The sequence below is a fragment of the Rhopalosiphum maidis genome, chromosome 1 (genome assembly GCF_003676215.2).
Source record: "Rhopalosiphum maidis isolate BTI-1 chromosome 1, ASM367621v3, whole genome shotgun sequence".
Taxonomy (NCBI): domain Eukaryota; kingdom Metazoa; phylum Arthropoda; class Insecta; order Hemiptera; family Aphididae; genus Rhopalosiphum; species Rhopalosiphum maidis.
This window is the reverse complement of record NC_040877.1, coordinates 91,469,689-91,490,409: the sequence shown is the minus strand read 5'-3', so window position 1 is coordinate 91,490,409 and position 20,721 is coordinate 91,469,689. Positions and strand designations below refer to the sequence as shown.

Sequence of the window (20,721 nt, the reverse complement as noted above, 5' to 3'; positions counted from 1 at the left end):
ACTATTATTCTACATCAGATGTATGATTAATATAATTCGTCTATTATATACACGCTGCTATGCTGATCACTAATTCCTGTCATAAAAATTGTGGAGATTGCATAAGAACCGTAAAATATTTAAATATTTTTATTATTTTTGATACATACATTATTTCTAATAACTGTGTAAATTATAGGTAATTAAAAATATACCAAAGAAATTATAGTTCCCAATATAAAATACCTCATTATTGTTTAACAGTATAATAATTTATATAACACATTATTACAGAAGATTATTTTATTTACGTTAACTTATTTAATTACTGCACTCATCTTTCAATATCATTAATATATTTCACTTTACAAATATTATAAATGTTTCTAAATAATAAAGTTACTTTTTAGTTTGAATGTTAAACAAAGCGTAAATATTAAAATCATTTTATACATTGTTCCACTAAACTCAGTACCAACAATTTTTACAAAAAAATAAAACTTATAAATTAGTTTCATAAAAAATATTGTTCCCTTTTCAGACCATGTTTATGCGAAATGACCTTTTGCAACTGGAAGTTTATTAACTTCCTGGCCCTTTCATTTAATTTATGGTCTCAAATATATAAATATTTTCCCATTGGCTATAACAACTGAACGTATTCCGGATTACTAAATAGAGATTTGTAAAAAAAAAAGAAGTACTACTAATAATGATAAAAATACAAAAGCGTTCATTTATATTTGTTTGAACTGTTCTAAATAATTTATTACATTTATACTGATAATACATATATACATATTACAATACATGAATTATATTCCCATACACATCTCGACACCCAGTACCCGCATAAAAAAATTGATAAACTGAATATACATTTCCTCAAACGTTTTATAAACTATAAAATTACACTACATTATTATAAAAGATGTTTTTTTATTCAGAAATGCAAATTATATCATTAAATCTTTAATTTTGTATTTTAAAATATATATTATTATAAGTGCTATAAATTGTCTATAGCTAGTGCAGGTTTAATAATTGAAGTTAGTAAATAGAAATTTTTATATATGTTTTAAGTTATCCTTTAATATAATATATTACTATATTTTCTTGCCTTAATTATATAAACCATTTTTTTTTATAAATTATTTTTAATTGTTTTAATACACTTAGTATTCTTAATATATAACTTCATACACAGATTATTTTAAAATAAATATTTTAGAAAAATATATTATAAATATATTTAATCAAAATTTACCGAACGACAAATATTATATAGTAAAAATTCATTTCGAAATTACCGCACGTTGCATAGGCAAATTTACTACCTAGATAAATGTGTTAAAAAAAAAAGAAAAAGAAAGAGAGATGCAAGTATAGTAAACTATAGGGTATGTCAAAATTTTTTCAATTGTAAATATGTGTATAAATAAATCAATTTTAGATAAAAGTTATTTTTTCGTTTGCCGTTGGGAAATATTTGCCTAAAATAAATAGAAAAGTAATTATTTAAATAATATAAATAAATTATAATAAAGCAAAAAAAAAAATGCTGCTAACTAGCTATGTATTATGTATTTATGTACATACTTATAGTATGATTTTTATCATTTATGTATATAATATCAAAAACGTAAAGAATATATACAATATTTATATTGCAGTCGAGTATAATTAATATTGTCATTGACAATTTTACTACACTAATTTATACGTAACATCTATTAAAATGTATAGGTACCTGGTACCTATACGTTTTAATCAATGCTATTATATGTGATACATATAGTCCTATGTATGACTGATATATGATAGACTTTTCAATGAGTTATCTTAGATAGGATCTATAATAAAGGTTTACAATATTATAGTAGCAAAAATAACGTTATCGTTGATCTAGTTTGCTATTCTATACATTTTTCAACAAATTATGTAAACTATGCAGCCTATCACTTTTTCAAAAATCCATAAAAATTATTATTAAGAAAATCAGTCATTTACTAACTTAAAATAAATTACGAGTATTATAATTATATAACACTAAATCTATAGTGACCTATAAATACGTATCCTATATTAAAGATTTGGATTACTTACGAATTATGATGGTGAATTGTGATGTCTTAGTGATCATACCACAATATAGTTAATCGTTCAAAATAAAATATATAATATTATTACTTATTATGAATACATTATCTGAAAAAAACATTGTTAATAATACTAATCGAATATAATATAAGGTATAACAAGACTATTTAATAAACTTCTATAACAAATGTTACTGTATTTTATTAAATAGTCCTGGTACACTCTGTATGTTGCATCATATTAATTATGAATAACTTATTTATTCGTTAATATTTAACTATATTACATTAAATTAATCATTTGAAAATAATACTAATATTGATTTTTTTTCATGTCCTTAATAATATACAAGTTAAAAGCTATTAAATGTATTAATTGCTTACCGTAATTTATTGTATTTAAAGTACTCACGTTGTTTATATTATAATTATTTGTATTTATAAAACAAAAATTTATTTATTTTTTATATAATCAAGTATTAACATATAATTTAAAATTGTTCTGTGAAAATTACATTAATAAAATATGAAATTGATCACGAAATTAATTAATAAATTATATTGATTCAAAATTTGATTTATTAACTTCTTAGTTCTTAATCAAAAATAAATTTAGCTTAGTGTTTACTTTATTCATAATATTATTTTGAACAGATGAATATTTCAAAAAATATAAATAATGATTAGAATGAACAATTTATTTTAGGAAATTAAAATATTATAAAGTAAAATTTGAATGAAAACATGATATAATCTGCAGCGATACTTAAATTGCCAAAATAAATAAACGAAATCAAAGTTTATTGATAATATATTTTACTCCCCATTCGTACTTTTTACTTTTTATTACAAGAGGTAAAAATCCAAATTGCTAAGATGATTGGGCAGAACGCTAGAGATCAAATCGACTGTGAAATTGGACAACATAGTAGTATGTATGTTTTTCTTCCGGTTCACATCCCAATTTTTACGAAGAACAGTAATAATATAGTATACGTTATTCAATAAATATTTTAGTCATTGTTATTTTGTCTTGAACAATGAGTGTTATCCGTAATATTAAGAAACTTATTCTGTTCTAAAACATAGATAAATCATTCAATAAAATAATGGCCTAACTACCTATACACGTTATTATGATGAACAACTTTATTTATATTTATTATTATTATTATTATTATTATTTTCATATGACCTTTATTGAATACAATATATTTATGATATAATATTAATAAGGTAAATAAATAGTTACTTTTAATTGAAGTAGTTATCATACAACAATTTTACTTGTTTAACTTTAGATTTAATAAGAACCAGTAAGTAAATAGATAAAATACTAAATATTTTAGTTGCATTATGTTCTCTTTAATAAAAATAACTAAAAATGAATGATAAATAAAAATGTATTGAAAAATATTCAACATAATTTATATTAATGTTTGCTCTTTGAAGTGAAATAAATGAAATGGAAAATATAATTTACTAATTTAGTACAAAAAATTTCAAATTATTATCGATATTTTGAATTAAAGATCTTTACCGAATTTTAATAAAAATTTTAAACCATTTCTCTGTTTACAAGGTTAATAATAATAAAAAAAAAATACACGTATAATAAACATTTTAATCATAAATTTAAAAACGCATCTTATAATTTTAGCTGTAGGCAATATAATGCTTTTTTAAATACCCTTTAACAGTTTAACGTTAGGTACTACAAGACGTGTAATATTAATTTTTACCATTTATTAGCACATAGGTTAATACATTATATATTTATTATATAAAAATAAGTATATACTGCAAGTATGCTTAGTGTAAATTAAAATAATAACATTTCATATATCAATTAATAACAAAGCTATAAAAATAATAATAATAACTATCAATAAATTCAAACTCTATAATACTTAGGTATTATAAGTTATGACTAAATTATGCTGTTCCCACTTATAATTTAATTTTATATTTTGGTTGATGAATAGAGTTATAAATATATTACTTTTATAAAATTATGTGCCAAGTGTGTTTTTATTTATTTTTATATCATATTTTGTAACGATAAAAATGCTTCAATTTACAGCTTTGAATGTGGTTTCTGGTAGGAAAATATTGTAACTAATTACCAATAACCAATCTTTAGGAGCTAAAAGTTACTTTTTAAAATAATAGAGAAAAATATAAACTAATTGTTTGGATTAATTTCTAATTTCTAATCAAATATTATTAATATTTTTTAAAATTTTAGAAATCATTAGGTAAAACAAAAATAAAGTTATGGAACAAAATAATATTTACATAATACAAAATTGATTTTTTTTTTTTTTGTAATTTTAAAATGAATACTTACTTATATACTCTATTTCAAATATTAGTTAACTCATTCGGCGTGCCTTTGCGCATGACGGTAGTAGAGGGTGTGGTTAACTTGAGCCACGTACCACGCTCTTGAAAGTGTCACTTCATTATTCTAACAACCACTTGAAGTTTGATAATATTAATACATTGGACAATTTTTTGGTCACTGCTGATCATTGTACTCCGGCCCACGAGAGATCAGTATCGCATTTCGAACGAAAATTTCGCGCATCTCCAACTCATTTCCCCACCGACAACGTCGCTGCCGGCTATTTTACATGCGCGAGAAAATACTGATCTCTCGTGAGCCGGAGTACCTATAGAAACAAATCTGACAACGAAATTCGACGAAAACCGATTTAATTGACGGATGTAATTTAACCAAACCCAAAAAAAAATCATTAGCCACAAGAGGTTATTTTTATTTGAGACAGAATATAGGGAAATTTTCACCGAAAATCCATAAAAGCATTTTCTATAAATTATTAAAAAAATTTCTTTTAATGATGTATATAGATATTAAAATGTTCCATTTATGCATAATAATCTTAGTAAAAATGCTTGAAAATGCTAAATTAAATACATTTAAAATTTTTAAATTCCTTATAAATTGTATTTTAAAAATTTTGAATGTAATAATATTAGAAATACATAGTGAGAATTTTTTTACAAGTGTTTTAACTTATAAATTATTTATTAGTTAAAAATACATAACATTTTAGAACTTAATGTTTGAAAATTGAATACAAGTTTCTTTATAAGTTGATATTACAAAGAATATAAAAAATACATATGTATAAATTTGTTAATTGACATTTGAAGATCTAATTTTGACTAAATTGAATATTTTATAATAAAAAACCAAATTCATTGTTATTTTGCAATCCAAAAATACATCAATCGTAGTGAGTTGAAACCATTCGATATTACGTAGGTACCTATAATATTATTTTTTACACAATAACATTTTAAAAATATTATACGAATTATAAGTTGCTCAACTTTTCACTCCATTATAGCCTTAAAGGACATATGTTAAGTTAATAATAAAAAAAAAAAATAATATTTCATTTAATAATATTATAATCACTTATAGTATAATAAGCACAATATTTTCAGTAAATATTGTTCAAAATATCGTAATAGCATAATATATTACAAATAATAGTACACCGATTCTTCAGAATCATTTTTTGTGTACAATGATTTATCATAAGTACATAAGTACATAAGTACCTATTCAAACATTGTATATTCGGAACCTATTACTTTACATTAAAACCAATTTTATTATATTTTTATTTTTGTTAAAAACATTTAAATTTTGTCTAATTAATATCTATACGTATAGGTATAGTTTACTGATGATTTATATGTATTACATAATCAATATAATTATGATTAAAAAAAATGATTTCATTTTTCATACTTAAATCTATGTAAGTAAAAACCTTAACTTTAAAAACCAGTATCAATCTTATAAGATTCAAACTTTATTAAATAATTAATGAAATACCCCTGGAATTGAATCGGCTACTATACTACGAATTTTTAAATTCAAATTTCGAATAGGTTCATACTTCATAGATATCTGAGTACTCAGTAATGGAAGGCAATTTCTACAGGTATTCTAAAAATGACTAAGAAATTTTGATACAATAATTACTATTTGTGTCAATTTCCAATAAAAATAAATACTTCATAATACATTTCGATATTTTTAACTAACCAATATATCTGGTCAAATTATCGAATATTTTTATCAAATAAAAAGTAACTGTAACGATTTTGTAGTATAATTTTTGTGAGATACTGATAGTTACTTTACTTCAGTTATAATTTTATCTTTAAGTACAGAATTTTAAATTTAAATATAAATATTAGTATATAGTTTGCATAAATTTTTAAGTTATAAGTATGATAATTTTTAATTTCATTCAATGTATTATTTGATTAATGAATTAATAAAATATTAAAACTAGTGTAACTCACATAAAATAGTTAATCTCTAAAATAATATTTTAGATAAATTAAATAATTCTAAGGGTTCAAAATAAAAAAGACCTATTTATGATCTTCGCTACTTAAAAAAACAGTTTCTAAATGTATTTTACATTACGGCATATTTAAATATATATTTATTATTGCAATTTTAGTGAATCACGATAACAATTTATTAAAACTAGTAAAGATTAAACTTTACAATACATTTATTTTTATAAAGGTAGCAATAAAGTTATATTCATAAAATACAATAGTGAAAAATACCATGAAACACAAACAAAATCTTTACCATTTTATAAAATATGTATAAGTTAAAATTACAAACAACTCAAACTTAAGTATATTTATATTAAAATAAATTATTTTATTTAAAATGTTATACAGAACAATAGTTGATAATCACTATAGTTACCTATATATTTGCTTAATTCGTGAATAAACAAATTTGGATTAAGAGTTGATAATACTATGGAGAAAACAATTTTTTCCACTACTCCACAAAAAAAAGTTTATGAAGTACATAATTATTAATAAATTCTTAAAATACACCTATTATAAACAATTTAGAAAAAAATAGTAAAGCAAAAATTAAATCATAACACATATCAATATGAATAAGCTAAATAGTAATAGATATATTATAACTAAAATAAATTATAATTCTATAATTATTAAAAAAAAATAATGAAATTGTTATGTAGATATTAAAAGTACTTATATAAATATTTATTTTCCTAGTGACAAATAGTATACACTTTATTCTAAAAAATAATTAATGTTCCAACTTAATATATTTAATAAAATCAGATTCAATACATAATATCGACATATTTGACACTTTTTATGAATTAATGATTATCTCGAATAATTGTTTAGGTACATGTTTTAAGACAGAAAACGATTTTTCTTAAAATTATTACGATGTTTCCAAAAACGATGTGATGTTTTTTGTGTAACAAAGCAGATGATAATTTTCACAATGATGAAAAATCTTTAGCAATTCATTAAATTGTGTTATTTTTTCTTAAAAATCTAAATAAATCTAATTTCAATTTAGGTATACATTATTTCTAACAATATAATAGTAATTAAACTGTTAAGAAAAGCAAGTAATTTATAAATAATTATTTATCTATTTTTTTTTTTTTTTGAATATGTAGTTTAAATTTTGCCACCCTTTAAAAAGTTTTGCTTTTGCTTTTACATCTAGGTTAGGGGTAACCCGCAGTCGTGAGAATAGATTAAACAAATACAAATTTACCTAAATACATTATACAGAGAGTAATAAAATTAGTATTATTAAATTAATGCCCATTCCCATTTTTAAATGAGTTTGTAATAGTATATTTAAAATGGTTAATTCTAATAGCTTACAAATGTCTTTGTTTAAACAGTACTTTTTGCATGTGAGTCGTCAGTCAAATGGAAAAAAAATATCGGGTAAAATCCTTTGATTTTTACTAATGGTGTATAATAAATATTTATTAAAAAAATGAAAGGTATAGTATATTATATAATATCGCTTAAAATGGGTAACTTTTTATGTCCTTAGTGAAATTCATTATATGTTTACCTCGGCTAATTTGTCACAAACGTTGAAGAGCCGTAAATTAATTACATTTCAAGCGATCGAATGAAACGTTGCTTTATACATTGTGTTGTAGTAGAGATTCGAGCAATCGTTTTTCAGGATTAGAGCGCTTTAAATTTCTTTTCTCCTTTACATTGATATTTTTGGACCCAACATTTTTTTTCCTAAATGTCATCCTCTTTTACTAATTTTATTTCATTAAAATGAACAATGGTAGTGCGGTGAAAAGTTTGTCAAAAAAACAAAAACACGCTTCATCGAAAACAAATAAATTGAACTTATTAACGATTTCAAAAGAACTTGGTTGTATTTTTACCTTCGTAATTCCAAAAGCTTAAAATACGAAATAATGAATATACTATTAAACCTATATATTATATTAATTATATATTTATTTTCGTTATGTGTTTACCAACCATTTATATTATATATTATATTCACAAAGGTATACTTAGCACACAGAGCAAGGACAGAACCAAACTATATACTATACACGATGCACAAATTAAAAAATAAAAATTTACAGAATTAAACTGAGACAGAATATATGAGTAATATGATGGCGTAATGTGCTGTGATTTTAAGTTTAAAAATACAATAGTAAATCGTTAGATTTAAAAAAAAGATTATAAGAGAAGCTCGATGAAAAGTCGAAATATGTACTATTTCTTAAAATTATTCATCGTTTGACGATCATTTTTCGTGAACTTAAAGAAACTATTTGAAAAATATTTTTAAATAAACCCCATACTGATAATATCTTTGATATTTTAGACAGTAAACAATTCATGAATTACTCGCTTCACTGCAGAAAATCTAAAATATGTTCTTATACATAAATAACGTTTCGAACACATGCACCTACGACATATACAATTTTATTGTACCTACACATTCACAATAAATCAAAAATCAAAAGTTAACTTATGCCAGGTTAGGTTAGGTTAAATTACATTTTATACATAACGTCACACCATTTGACGGGCTGTATTCTAAATACACACATGATATTTATTTTATACGATTAAAATAATTATAAACAAATATTTAGAATAATGATTATTTTTTTTTTATAATAATTAATAATAATTGTTATTATCGTATTATAAATTATAATTCATAACATTAATATATTTATAAAAGTACTTTTTTAAAAAGGTTATATATTTATTTATATGTCTTATTATTTTCATAGTATAAAAATAAAAATAGCAAAATAGCAAAGATAAATTATATTATAATCTGTAATTTAAAGTTAAAATACTAATATAGTAGATACTGCAATGTAAAAACACTAAAAACTAACATATTGCTTGTAATATTATATATTAAATATATTTTGAATATTTTTTTCGATTTTAACTCTTCATAAGTAGAACGGATGTTCGATAAATATTTATTAGGATTTTGATACTACATTCTTTTTGCAAATCAAATTGTTTTTACAACATTTATTTTTCAGCTTCATCAATGTATTTTTATCATAATATTACCTATCTAATTATTTTGACTATGATTATTGATTTTAAATCAACCAAGTGGTTTAGAAAATACAATTTTTTCTCCTATTATCATATTAATATTTTTTAGTTTAATTGTTTAGGTCGATTATTACTAATATACTCGTAAATTGTAAGAACATACTATTATAATTTGAATGGATACAATTTGGTATTTACTTAAGCCTTATGATGTAATACGATTCTAGTTTTCTAGTATGCACAAAATATTAATATTTTTAAAATGTGCAAAATAAAATACATATATAACAGCAAATTTTTTATTTTCGAAAATCATATTAAATGAAGACATTCTAAAAAAATATTAAACAGTATAAAATCAAAAACAAAGAATAATTCTAAAAATGAAGTTTAGAGTTTGCTACTAATTATTATAAAAATAAAATATGAAGATATATTTGATACAAACTATTTACACTTTGGATTAATTCTTGAATGATTAGGAAAAAGTAAATTGATTTTCGATGGTGATACATTAATAAATGGAAATAAGTAGATTAAAAAAAAAATTAATAATTTATTGTTAATTTTGTTAGATTTAAATAGACATGATTCAGTAATTTATAAAGTTTGTTTTTCCCTAAAACAGCTATAAACTATTAGTACTATTAATACTATTATACCTATTCATACTAATTAGTAATTAGGTATGAAATTATGGTTTAGTGTATAAATAATTTTGAAGTATTGGTGAAGCTGAAATAACTTAACCTCAGCTCCACCCATTATTTTTCTTCGATAACTGGAAAACTGAAATCTTAAAATTGTTTAAAACTGTCATACAAATTATATACTAAATATTAGTGGAAAATTTTTTCGAAAATTGTAAATATGTGGTGCTGAGTTGACGTACATTCATTTGAATTTATATATTTTATCATGGAATTTTTTTATACGTGTTTAGTAAGAAACGTGTTATGAGTGGTTACCCGTACTTTCTTAATGGATATCTTCACTTAAACATGAATACTCGGTTTTAGAGATCTAGGGTTTTACATTACTCCAACTTTTTTTTTTTATCACCATATCAACACAACTATTGGTAGAACTCTAAAATGCTGAGATTTATAAAACGGAATTTTAACAGGATTTATAGACTTTTAAGTCCATTTCCTGTCTTCGTCCCTTTCACTTTTTTTAGTTTGCTTTATTTTAGAGAATGGTGTAGTTGTCTAGCAATCATACTTAGCCGAAGACTATCTTTGTATTGAACAGATTCAAAACTGGTTTCTTTCAAATATAGCTATTATTCTAAATATTTCTCACCATTTTTATGACTACTCTATTAGCTAATTCTTAACTTTTTTTTCTCGCTATCTTAACGAAGATATTTGTCTTATATACTAAATGGTTCTATCGACGCCCCTGATTTTCTTATTTATTGTCTTCCATTTATAAACATACAACATAGCAAATTTAAATTCACCAGAATCAATTTTATGTTGGTAGCTTAAATATTTGAGTAGACTGATTTATAATCCTAAAGATAAGAATATTTTCTAAGTCATCTCGTAGAATTCAATTGATATTTTAATTTTACAGTGATATAAATGATATTAATGATATATTTTTTAGGTAATACAATTTTTAGTCTTAAATTTGATAATAGGTCTATCACTCTAATTTTAAAGGTGACAACACAAAACTAGTTAGTAAATTTTCTATATTTTAGGTATCTATACTTTATCAAACGGATAAAATACATGTAGGTTGGCTCTCTTAAGAATAATTCACAAAAATTAAACGTAAGTATATTTTTAAATGTACTTTCACTGAGTTATGTGGAATTTCAGAAAAATATAGTACATTATATTTACATGTTATCCGTTTGACATAGTGTATAAACAAAAAAATATTGAAATATTGAAATAAAAAAGGTTGTACATATAATATACATATATATATATATATGAATAGATAGTAAATTGGTATATAACTTCGGAAACGGATATACCTATAATCTACATATATATACGTATATTTAGGCTAAAGGTTAGGGGCAATGGCATAAAGTATATAATATAACGAATTCTGGGACCAAAAGATGCAAATATTTTCCGAATAACGTGTTGAGTAAGTGTGTGTATGTACTATACTACTGTGTATATAAAAACCACAAGTAAACTGGCCAACACGATAAAAATAACAAAAGACAATCTCTGTAATATTTCGAGTATAAGCACCACCGCGTGGTATATTTTAAATATTAATATATTCGTACTATACTAACAAATACTATCCCGTCCACATGACAGATACAATCAATTTAACACTTGGGGGAAGCAAGATAAGAACCATTTTCATTGTGAGTTTTAATATTATTAAAAAAAAGTAGTACGTAGGTATAACTTAATATATTTTAATCGAGGCAAACACATACAAACTTACAATTATAATAATTTATAGGTACTTATCGACCACCTTAACTATGGCCATTGGCCATGTTAGCATGTTAGTTGTGTTTCGCTTTATTAGATTATAATTTATAATAGGAAGTTCTTCTTCTTCTTCTTCTTCTTCTTCTTCTTCTTCTTCTGCTTAAAAAAAAAATAGATAGTGTGCTTTTCATTCGTATAATTTAGAATTAAATTTGTGAAAAATATTGTGTAATCATTAACACTATTTTGTGATTTCATTCAAATATGAATAATATCATTTTTTAATTGAAAAATGATGTTCATAAAATATTATTATATACTGTAAGTATTGTATTTGTACATATTAATAGAAATATAACAAATACTATGTCTGTTTTTGATTTTTTTCTGAAAAATATAAAACCCAACAAGTCAAATTCTCCTCAACCGATTTTGAATTATAATATGTATAAATGCTCAAAAATAAAATATTTATTCAATTAAATAATTAAAAGTTATAACTATAGCTTTATTTATTATTCATATTGAAGTGTCACTTCAATAAAACATTCCATTATTATAAAATAAAATACAACGATGGCACAAACATCACTGATTCAATCATTAGAGCATATTAACACAAATGTATAATACTGGTTCGATATCTTATCTCAAATAATTGCTTTGATAAATATCTATATTATTATTATTATTATTATTATTATTATTATTATTATTATTTGAAAATGTTGTATATAGGTACATAATATAATATCTTTATCGTAATAATAATACCCAACGTCGGCTAGTCGATCGTCGACTCAACGTCCTAGTCCCCTTTCAACTCATTATATCATATATCTATTATTCTTATTACATAAAGTTAATTAACTCAAAAACTATACTCCATCGAATTTTGATATCGATATGTCAACATTTTCAGAAAATGTTCTACTAAATAATTTACAATTGAAAAGGGAGGTTGTTATTTGAAAGTTGTATTTTTGTAGGTCACTCCTTAAGTAGTATAAATAATCTCAAAATATGGTCTTTAAGTATATTTAAAAATTCCAAAAATCAGATTATAAATGATTCCATTATTGAAAAAGAAAAAAAGAATTATTGTGATTGGTGAATCACTCCGTATACCTCTATACATGATACAAAAATACGTGTCTGCACGCGCGCGTGTGTTTGTGTGGTGATGTAAATGCAATAAACCGTTACTACTAAGTGTAGATGGGGTGGCATTAATGCGATTGCCGCAGGTGTAAAATTTGATTTGCAAAAACTGTGTTCGGTTTAGCGGTGATGATACGACTGCCGTTAAAATTCGTATTTTTGTAATAAACATTTTTTTCATCAACTGCCCCTGCGCTATCAACCGTTTTTGGGCCCACGTTAAAAACTATTACATGCTAGTCTCACCCACTCTCTTGAAACTGGACCTTTAAACTCTCATTATTTCCCTCACACTGCAACATGCTCACTAACCCTATTTTATTCATATCGTCATTTGTTATGGTACTCTCGAACCGTACATCAACAAACGCTGCCAACGCGTTTAAAACTCGCGTATACGAATACACGCCCCCACGTGATTTAATTTAATGTAATCAGAACCCTATATACACTGGCCGCCACGTAATACACACAAAAATATAATTATATATATACATAATGTGCGTGTGTGTATAACGTACATTGTACGTTTGTAGGTATGTATATAGGACATACGCGTATATTGGAAAGTTTCACATTTAATATGTGTATGTAAGCGAACATTTTTCACCCTGATTTTATGACACGCCAAACATTTCCACTTCTAGAAAAGATAAAAAAAAAATCAAATCAAACATACCAATCTGACACCCAACAAATCGAATTAACTGTGGTTTAAAATAACTCGGGAAATCGGAAAAACCATTTGTGCATACATGTACGTTGTATGTCATAACAGTGGATGAAAAGAGCAAAAATACACCGTGGGAGGTAGTGTACATGCGTGTAGGGTATTGCAAAAAAAACCTAACCAATAAAATAAATATTTTTTTCCCGTTTCCTATCCCAGCCTAGGTTTTCATAAAATAAAAGTGCGGATGTATCTAATTTAAACAACGTCTAAACGAGTGACGTATAGTGATAGCACGCCCTGCTCCGCCTGGTTCCTATGATGGCTATATAATAATAAATAATAATGTTACAATATAAACAAATGTTACACTAAAATATATATATTACTTTTTCTTGTGATGTAGAGTATATAATTTCAGAAATTAATTTTATATTACATTTTGTATCATACTAGCTCTGCTATAACTCAACTTCACCCAGGAAAATTTAAATACAGAGCTATACCAGTGTATCTCGGTTTTAGTAGTAGGTACCTTAGTTTACAAGAAAATTATCATCAGTGATCTACCTATCTTGTTTTGTAAAGTAATTCAACCGAGGTGAGCAATCCACCTGCAAAGGATTTAATATAACACTTGGTATATTTTTACATGTTTCAAATTAAAACCAAACAATATAACATATAAGTAATAAACATTACCGATTGTTGTATATTTTGGTAACAAATAATAAAATAAATATTATTTTCTTTATTTAAAATAAATCCCACAGAAACCTATAATAGGGTGGTTAGTATATATAATTTTTATTTTTAAACATATTTATTTCTACAACTCAGAAACCTACAACTTAAATTTATAAGTACATTATAATAATAATAAATTATTTGATTTTTGTCAACTAAAACAAAATTCATATGTGAGCCTTGCTATAACTTATAAAAGAAAAATTACCAACATTTTAAATATTATAATAAGTTATAAACTACATAATTTATCGACACATGTGTAGGTGGAGAAGAGGGGGACGTTCACGACATAGTAGTCAAATGCAGAGAGACGTTCTAAATATATAATAGGTACATATAATAATTATTAGAGCATCCTGTGGGAAATGCGCACCAAAAGAGTTCTCGTCGGCTCAGGATATATAATAATAATATAATGTTATATAAAAAATATTACTATTACGCATATATTGCCACTCACACGGTCCACCTTCCCATCACCTACAGGCTACGAGTTATAATTAATAACAATATATTATATTATAAAATGACAGATATACGTAGATACGTAGATATAATATGATGTTTGTTATGTTATATGCACGTTTATGTGGAACACCTATCGTATAGCGTGTATTGTTTTACCAACTATAGAGTAATACAATATTATACGCCTATGATGTATGTAAACAAGGGTGCTCATTTTAATCGCCATGTACGTATACAATGTAAATTAAAATTTATGATTCATATACATCATAAATATATATACTATTATAATAAATAATAATGTATATAAAATTTTATAATAACGTGGTACACACGTAGCACATTGCAGTTCCCGAAGCGTTGTGCTCTCAACCATATCACAGACTGCGTGTTTACTATTTACTATATAATACACATTACCCAATAATAATATTCAATATAATACGAGTATATACGTTCATAATACGTATATATGTAAATTGCGTACATAACATAAAAATAATAATAGTGCATATGTGCGTATACTGTATTTATATACAAGATGATTCACTGAGCATGATGATCATCCCCATTTTTCATGTAATAATGATTTTATTTATTTTGATTTTTTTTTATATATGGTTTTTAGAATTGTTTGTGTTTATTCTTGGCCATTTAGGCTAATTTTCACTTCTACAATCCACGCTTCTCTATATGTTAGCAGCTCTTCTCCATTCAGCACTCCCAATTGTTAAGGTATTCTTTTACTCGATTTTCTCATACGCATTATGAAGGAAAATAATGCTACTTATTATTATCATATCTCATATTCTCATGTTATAGCAAAGTACCATTTGAGATCTAATGTAAACAATTACTCTCTATTATTTGGACAAATATTAGTTTTACTTTAACGTTAACATTTATAAGTAATATTTTCACTTTACTATTTGGTAAAGCAGTGCTACCCTGTGGGAGGGGGTCGTAGAAAGACGGAGTACCCCAACTAATTTTTCAGAAATTTTAGCGTATCTCTACTTTTATTTTAAGGAAAACGTGCATGAGACACTATCATTCTGCATTTTTCTCAATATGCATGGGATACCATCATAATTTGTCTTATGAATTATTTCATAATTGTAGATCTTAAAAAATAGAAATAAAAATTATAATGCCTATGTAATATTTTGTAAATTACCACTATTATCATTATTCACTAATTTTTGTTATCGATTATCATAAATTTAAAGATAGTTATTTTTTAATTTAATTTTCATTATTATCATTTAACATTTTTATTAATACGATGTACTGTAATGTTTACCCAGTACCCATTAGTAGATTTATACCAAGTAACTATGTAAAATCTTGAATAATAAGTGATAAAAGAGACGTGAAAAAAAATTTTTATTCAAAAAGTATAAAATTGGAAGATAAAAAACAACATTATACTAATAATAATTTATGGAACTATTTAAATAAATAATTAAAAATAGATGATTTTATTTGTTTACTTTTATTATTTTTTGAGTTTGTTATTATTTATAACTATAATAAATATAATAGGAACAGTAATCATATACCTTTTATTAACTTGTATTTTTTTTTTTTTTTTTTAATCGATTATTTATAAATATTTTTATATGATTTAAAAAGGGGTATTAAGGGATTATATCTGGAGACGCTTCTTTTTAAAAGTCAACAGAGTCCCCCTACTTTAATTTTGCCAAGTTGAGCACTATAGGATTCTTTATAAATTACCTTATACTTATCTTAAATTGATTCATATTCGTTAATTATAACTAAGTTATACCATTTACACTTTAATTCTAAATAACACAGTGGTTCTTAACCCATTGGCCCCGGCAACGTGGAACTTGGCCGTAGACCATATTATTATATCAACATAACTATTTACTAACATATACATATATTTAAAATAATATTATTATATACCTTATAACATTTTATTTATTATATACGTACGTATATAGGTGTGCTATTAGTTATTAGTTGGCCTCAAAATTTTTTTTGCAAAATTAGTGATTCGCAAAACTAAAAAGTTTGGGAACCGCTAAAATAACACATTCTATCATTAAATGATTTAAATCGTTTAACGTTAGATAATGGTTTGTTATTTATAACAAAGCCTAACCCTACTTGATAATCCAGCCCCCACTGTAGAATTAGGTCCAATTATTTATTTTAAGGTTTCCTTGTATTGGCCATCTTGTTTCTTAAATCGCAATTATATATTAAAGTTTATATCATTGAAGACTTAAAATCATTATCGTATATATCCAGCGCTAAACAACGATCTTACATTTAAAATTGCCATCAAGAAATCTTTTAGCTTCACATATTTCATCGGAGATGATTTTGGTAGGATCGTAACAATTAATTTTTCCGTGGAGGATTGTTAGCTTTGTGGTAAATCCCATTAGTGGAACAGCAAGTTTAAGGTTCTTTCAAGATATTAATTTTAAAGGATAGTATTTTGTGCAACTTTTAGTACTTCTAATTTGCCACTAGGTACATAAGTACATATTATGTAATCTATGCTAAATTATTAAAATACAACATGTCATTTGTGCCACATTTTCAATTTCAATAATTAAAAATTAGAAATTACCTGATAATTCTATTGAGTTCGCATCATTTATAGACTTACAGCATGCTGAAAACTACACTAATACCTACACGTGTCTTATACATAATAAATCGGTTGAAATATTTTCAATAAAAAATGAAAATAAAAAACAAAAAAAAATTGATACAAAAACCTTAGTTTTGTTATTAAATTACAAGTATGTATAAAAAAAAGTGAGTAACCTATATTCTTATTTTATTTGATTTGAAAAATGATTTGTATAACTTTATAATTTTATAACATCTATTGATTTTAGTCGCATAAATTAACAACTATGAACATGAACTATTAATAACAATTACAATTTTACAATGAATTATTTTTATTCATAATTTTATAATATTACTAATTTTTATATATCTATTTATTATTAATTAATAATTATCATTAACTGAAATATACACAAATTACAAACCGTATATACCTATACAAAGTAAAATAAATGATACACATGACTTTTGTATTTTTTTTTAATTTTTATTTTACTAAATGTACATTTTAATTATTTTCTTGAAATATATCTATAAAAATAAACGATTTTTAGATCTAGCAAAAATTATATATTTTTTGGCATACAATCAGTATGAAACAAATCAAATTACGATATCATTAAATTTTTATCACAAGTTGGTCCTCGGTATTAGGAAAAAAATTGTAACTACTTATTTTAACTAATTTGACAACTAAATTGTATACCTGATAGATAATGTACCGATTACACTATAAGTTTCAGTTTAAATTTTGATGTTTTTATATTTATTTTTTAAATATATAGTATTTTATATTACAAAAACAACATTAATTTCTATTGAAGTTTAGTTTAATAAATATTATAATAATCTATCGTATTTTTTCGTAATAAATTACGGTAACGATTGATAATTATTTAAGATAAGATAACCATACCATATAAACAAAACCTATTAACTTATATCAAATGGTATTTATTAAAGACTACGCTAATATAAAATACATGAAAATTGTACATGGAAAAGAAAATTTCTAGATTGGACTACTTAAAAACTGTGAGCTACAAAAATTTATAGTACTCATTCTAATTATACTAATTACTAAAATCATGTAATTTTAAATGGCTTAACTCATTTTAATATCACTGTGAAAGCTTAATTAATAACTATATAGTTTTGATAAAATAAACTTTACTTTTTTAAAATTTATTTGCACTTATGGTTTGTTAAAAAGGTATTTTTTTGCGCTTTTGTGTTGTGTTTGGATTATATTCAGCGCTTATGAGATCATTTATTATAATATTATATGTAGAAGAAAATATCCAATAATTTTAATCCTTACTCTGAATAAAAAAATTTAGATTTTAAAAACAATAGACTTGCGAGTTCTTAATTTCTTTAATAATATCAGTCTAATGAGAAATTTATGCAATGATGCAAACATTTGATTCGGCAAAATCTTAAAGAGAAATTTAATTGAAAACTTATAGAATTAAAATAAAAATATAATTTTTGACAACTTTTTTATATCATACATCGGGGTTCAAAAATTGTAATCTAGATTTGTCTGTGATGATAATAATATTTAAAATGGCTAAAACGGTTACGAAGGTATATTTATCTATTCATCAGTCGGATCGAAGAAAATATCTCTAAAAATATATTCACTTAATGAACTTCCACTATCGCCAGTATCCAATAATTGACGTACTGTATCATCATTTACTTTAGATTTGTTTGAACGAGACGTCATTATTAAAAGTCAAATTAAAATTAAAATATCACATGAAATTATATTATGTACAATCACCTACGGTCACATAACAACTGACTATCATACGGTCGCCAGCTACCGCACACTTTAAATTTACTATTCTTACGTAAGAAGATATAACAAAAATAATGATATTGGAATTTTATTCGACTAATTGTTTTATAAATATGACAATGAACATTTATGGAATGACACCCATAATAGAACATGGCTTTGTAGAAAATACCAACATGCGACTGCCGTTGGCAGTATGACAGTCAACGTTTCAAACACATTTATCTAAAAACTAACTATAAATCAATGAAGTTGATTAATATTCAACTACCATTACTAATTCGGTGTTTATTTTTTTAGGTAGAATAGATCATTGCAATAAGACTGTTGATATCTATGAAGATATTACTAGCCCGGAAGTAACGTCATCGAATTTTGGCAAACCACTTTATTGTTCGTACAGATTTCGTTCATTTAAAGGAACGCCTAAGGACTATATTCTTCGAATTAGATTTAAAAAATTTAAATTTGGAGTATTAGTCAATGGAACATATTGTCAAGGAGGATACATGCAGGTAGTTAACACTAATATATGCGTACTTATTAAAACTAACATCATATTAAGGAATGTAACTAAACTATAATAAGTTGTTATATGAATGTTTACATACGCTTTATAATAAAGGTGTTGAGACTTAAATATAATAATAAGGTTACTTAAGGAAAGTAAAAATATTATATTTAAGTAATCTTAAATCTTATTCATTAAAATTTGGTATTGTTATCATTTTTAGAATATAATTTCAAGAATGGTTTCACAAATATCTTTTCTACAACAATAAAAACTTATTATTATACAAAAAAAATATGTTTATAAAAATGAGTTTCTCTTTAACCTAACGACTATCTGGGGAATTAAGTTCCACTCTTAATTATTTCAGTTCATAACAAATTGTATTAAGCTTTAGACGTTCCAAAAACTTTATACTTTAAAGTGTAGTTTTATCAGTTGAGTATTATATTTATTTTATAAATATTGAACAAATAATACAATGCATTACTTAAGCAAGAAAATTAAAACATAAAGTATCAAAACTAGAAAATATATGCTCCAAAATATTATTTTAAAATGTAGAACTAAAATACAATTGTACAGATGTAAAAATGACTACAATACCTAATATTAACAAATTTAATACACTAAAATTTATATTAATTATACTAATTTATAATCAGAAATATACAACTAGGTAGGTAATAAAAAGACGATCCAATAGGTATCACTTTACTATAAAGTAGTTATCGAGTGAATCATTGTAATGAATATGCTCAATTTGAATTCAATAATAAATCATTATAAATGAAAAACGATTCTAA

At 24.0% G+C, this 20,721-nt stretch overlaps 1 protein-coding gene across 2 annotated transcripts in view; it reads left to right on the top strand.

The window, feature by feature from the left end:
• The window catches only part of LOC113551378, a 69,779-nt gene that overhangs the window by 7,339 nt on the left and 41,719 nt on the right, over nucleotides 1-20,721 (top strand). For both annotated transcript variants that reach the window (XM_026953590.2, XM_026953591.2), the window contains exon 3: nucleotides 19,705-19,919. In XM_026953590.2, the coding sequence (XP_026809391.1) occupies nucleotides 19,705-19,919 (215 nt within the window). The remainder of the gene's footprint in view (nucleotides 1-19,704; nucleotides 19,920-20,721) is intronic.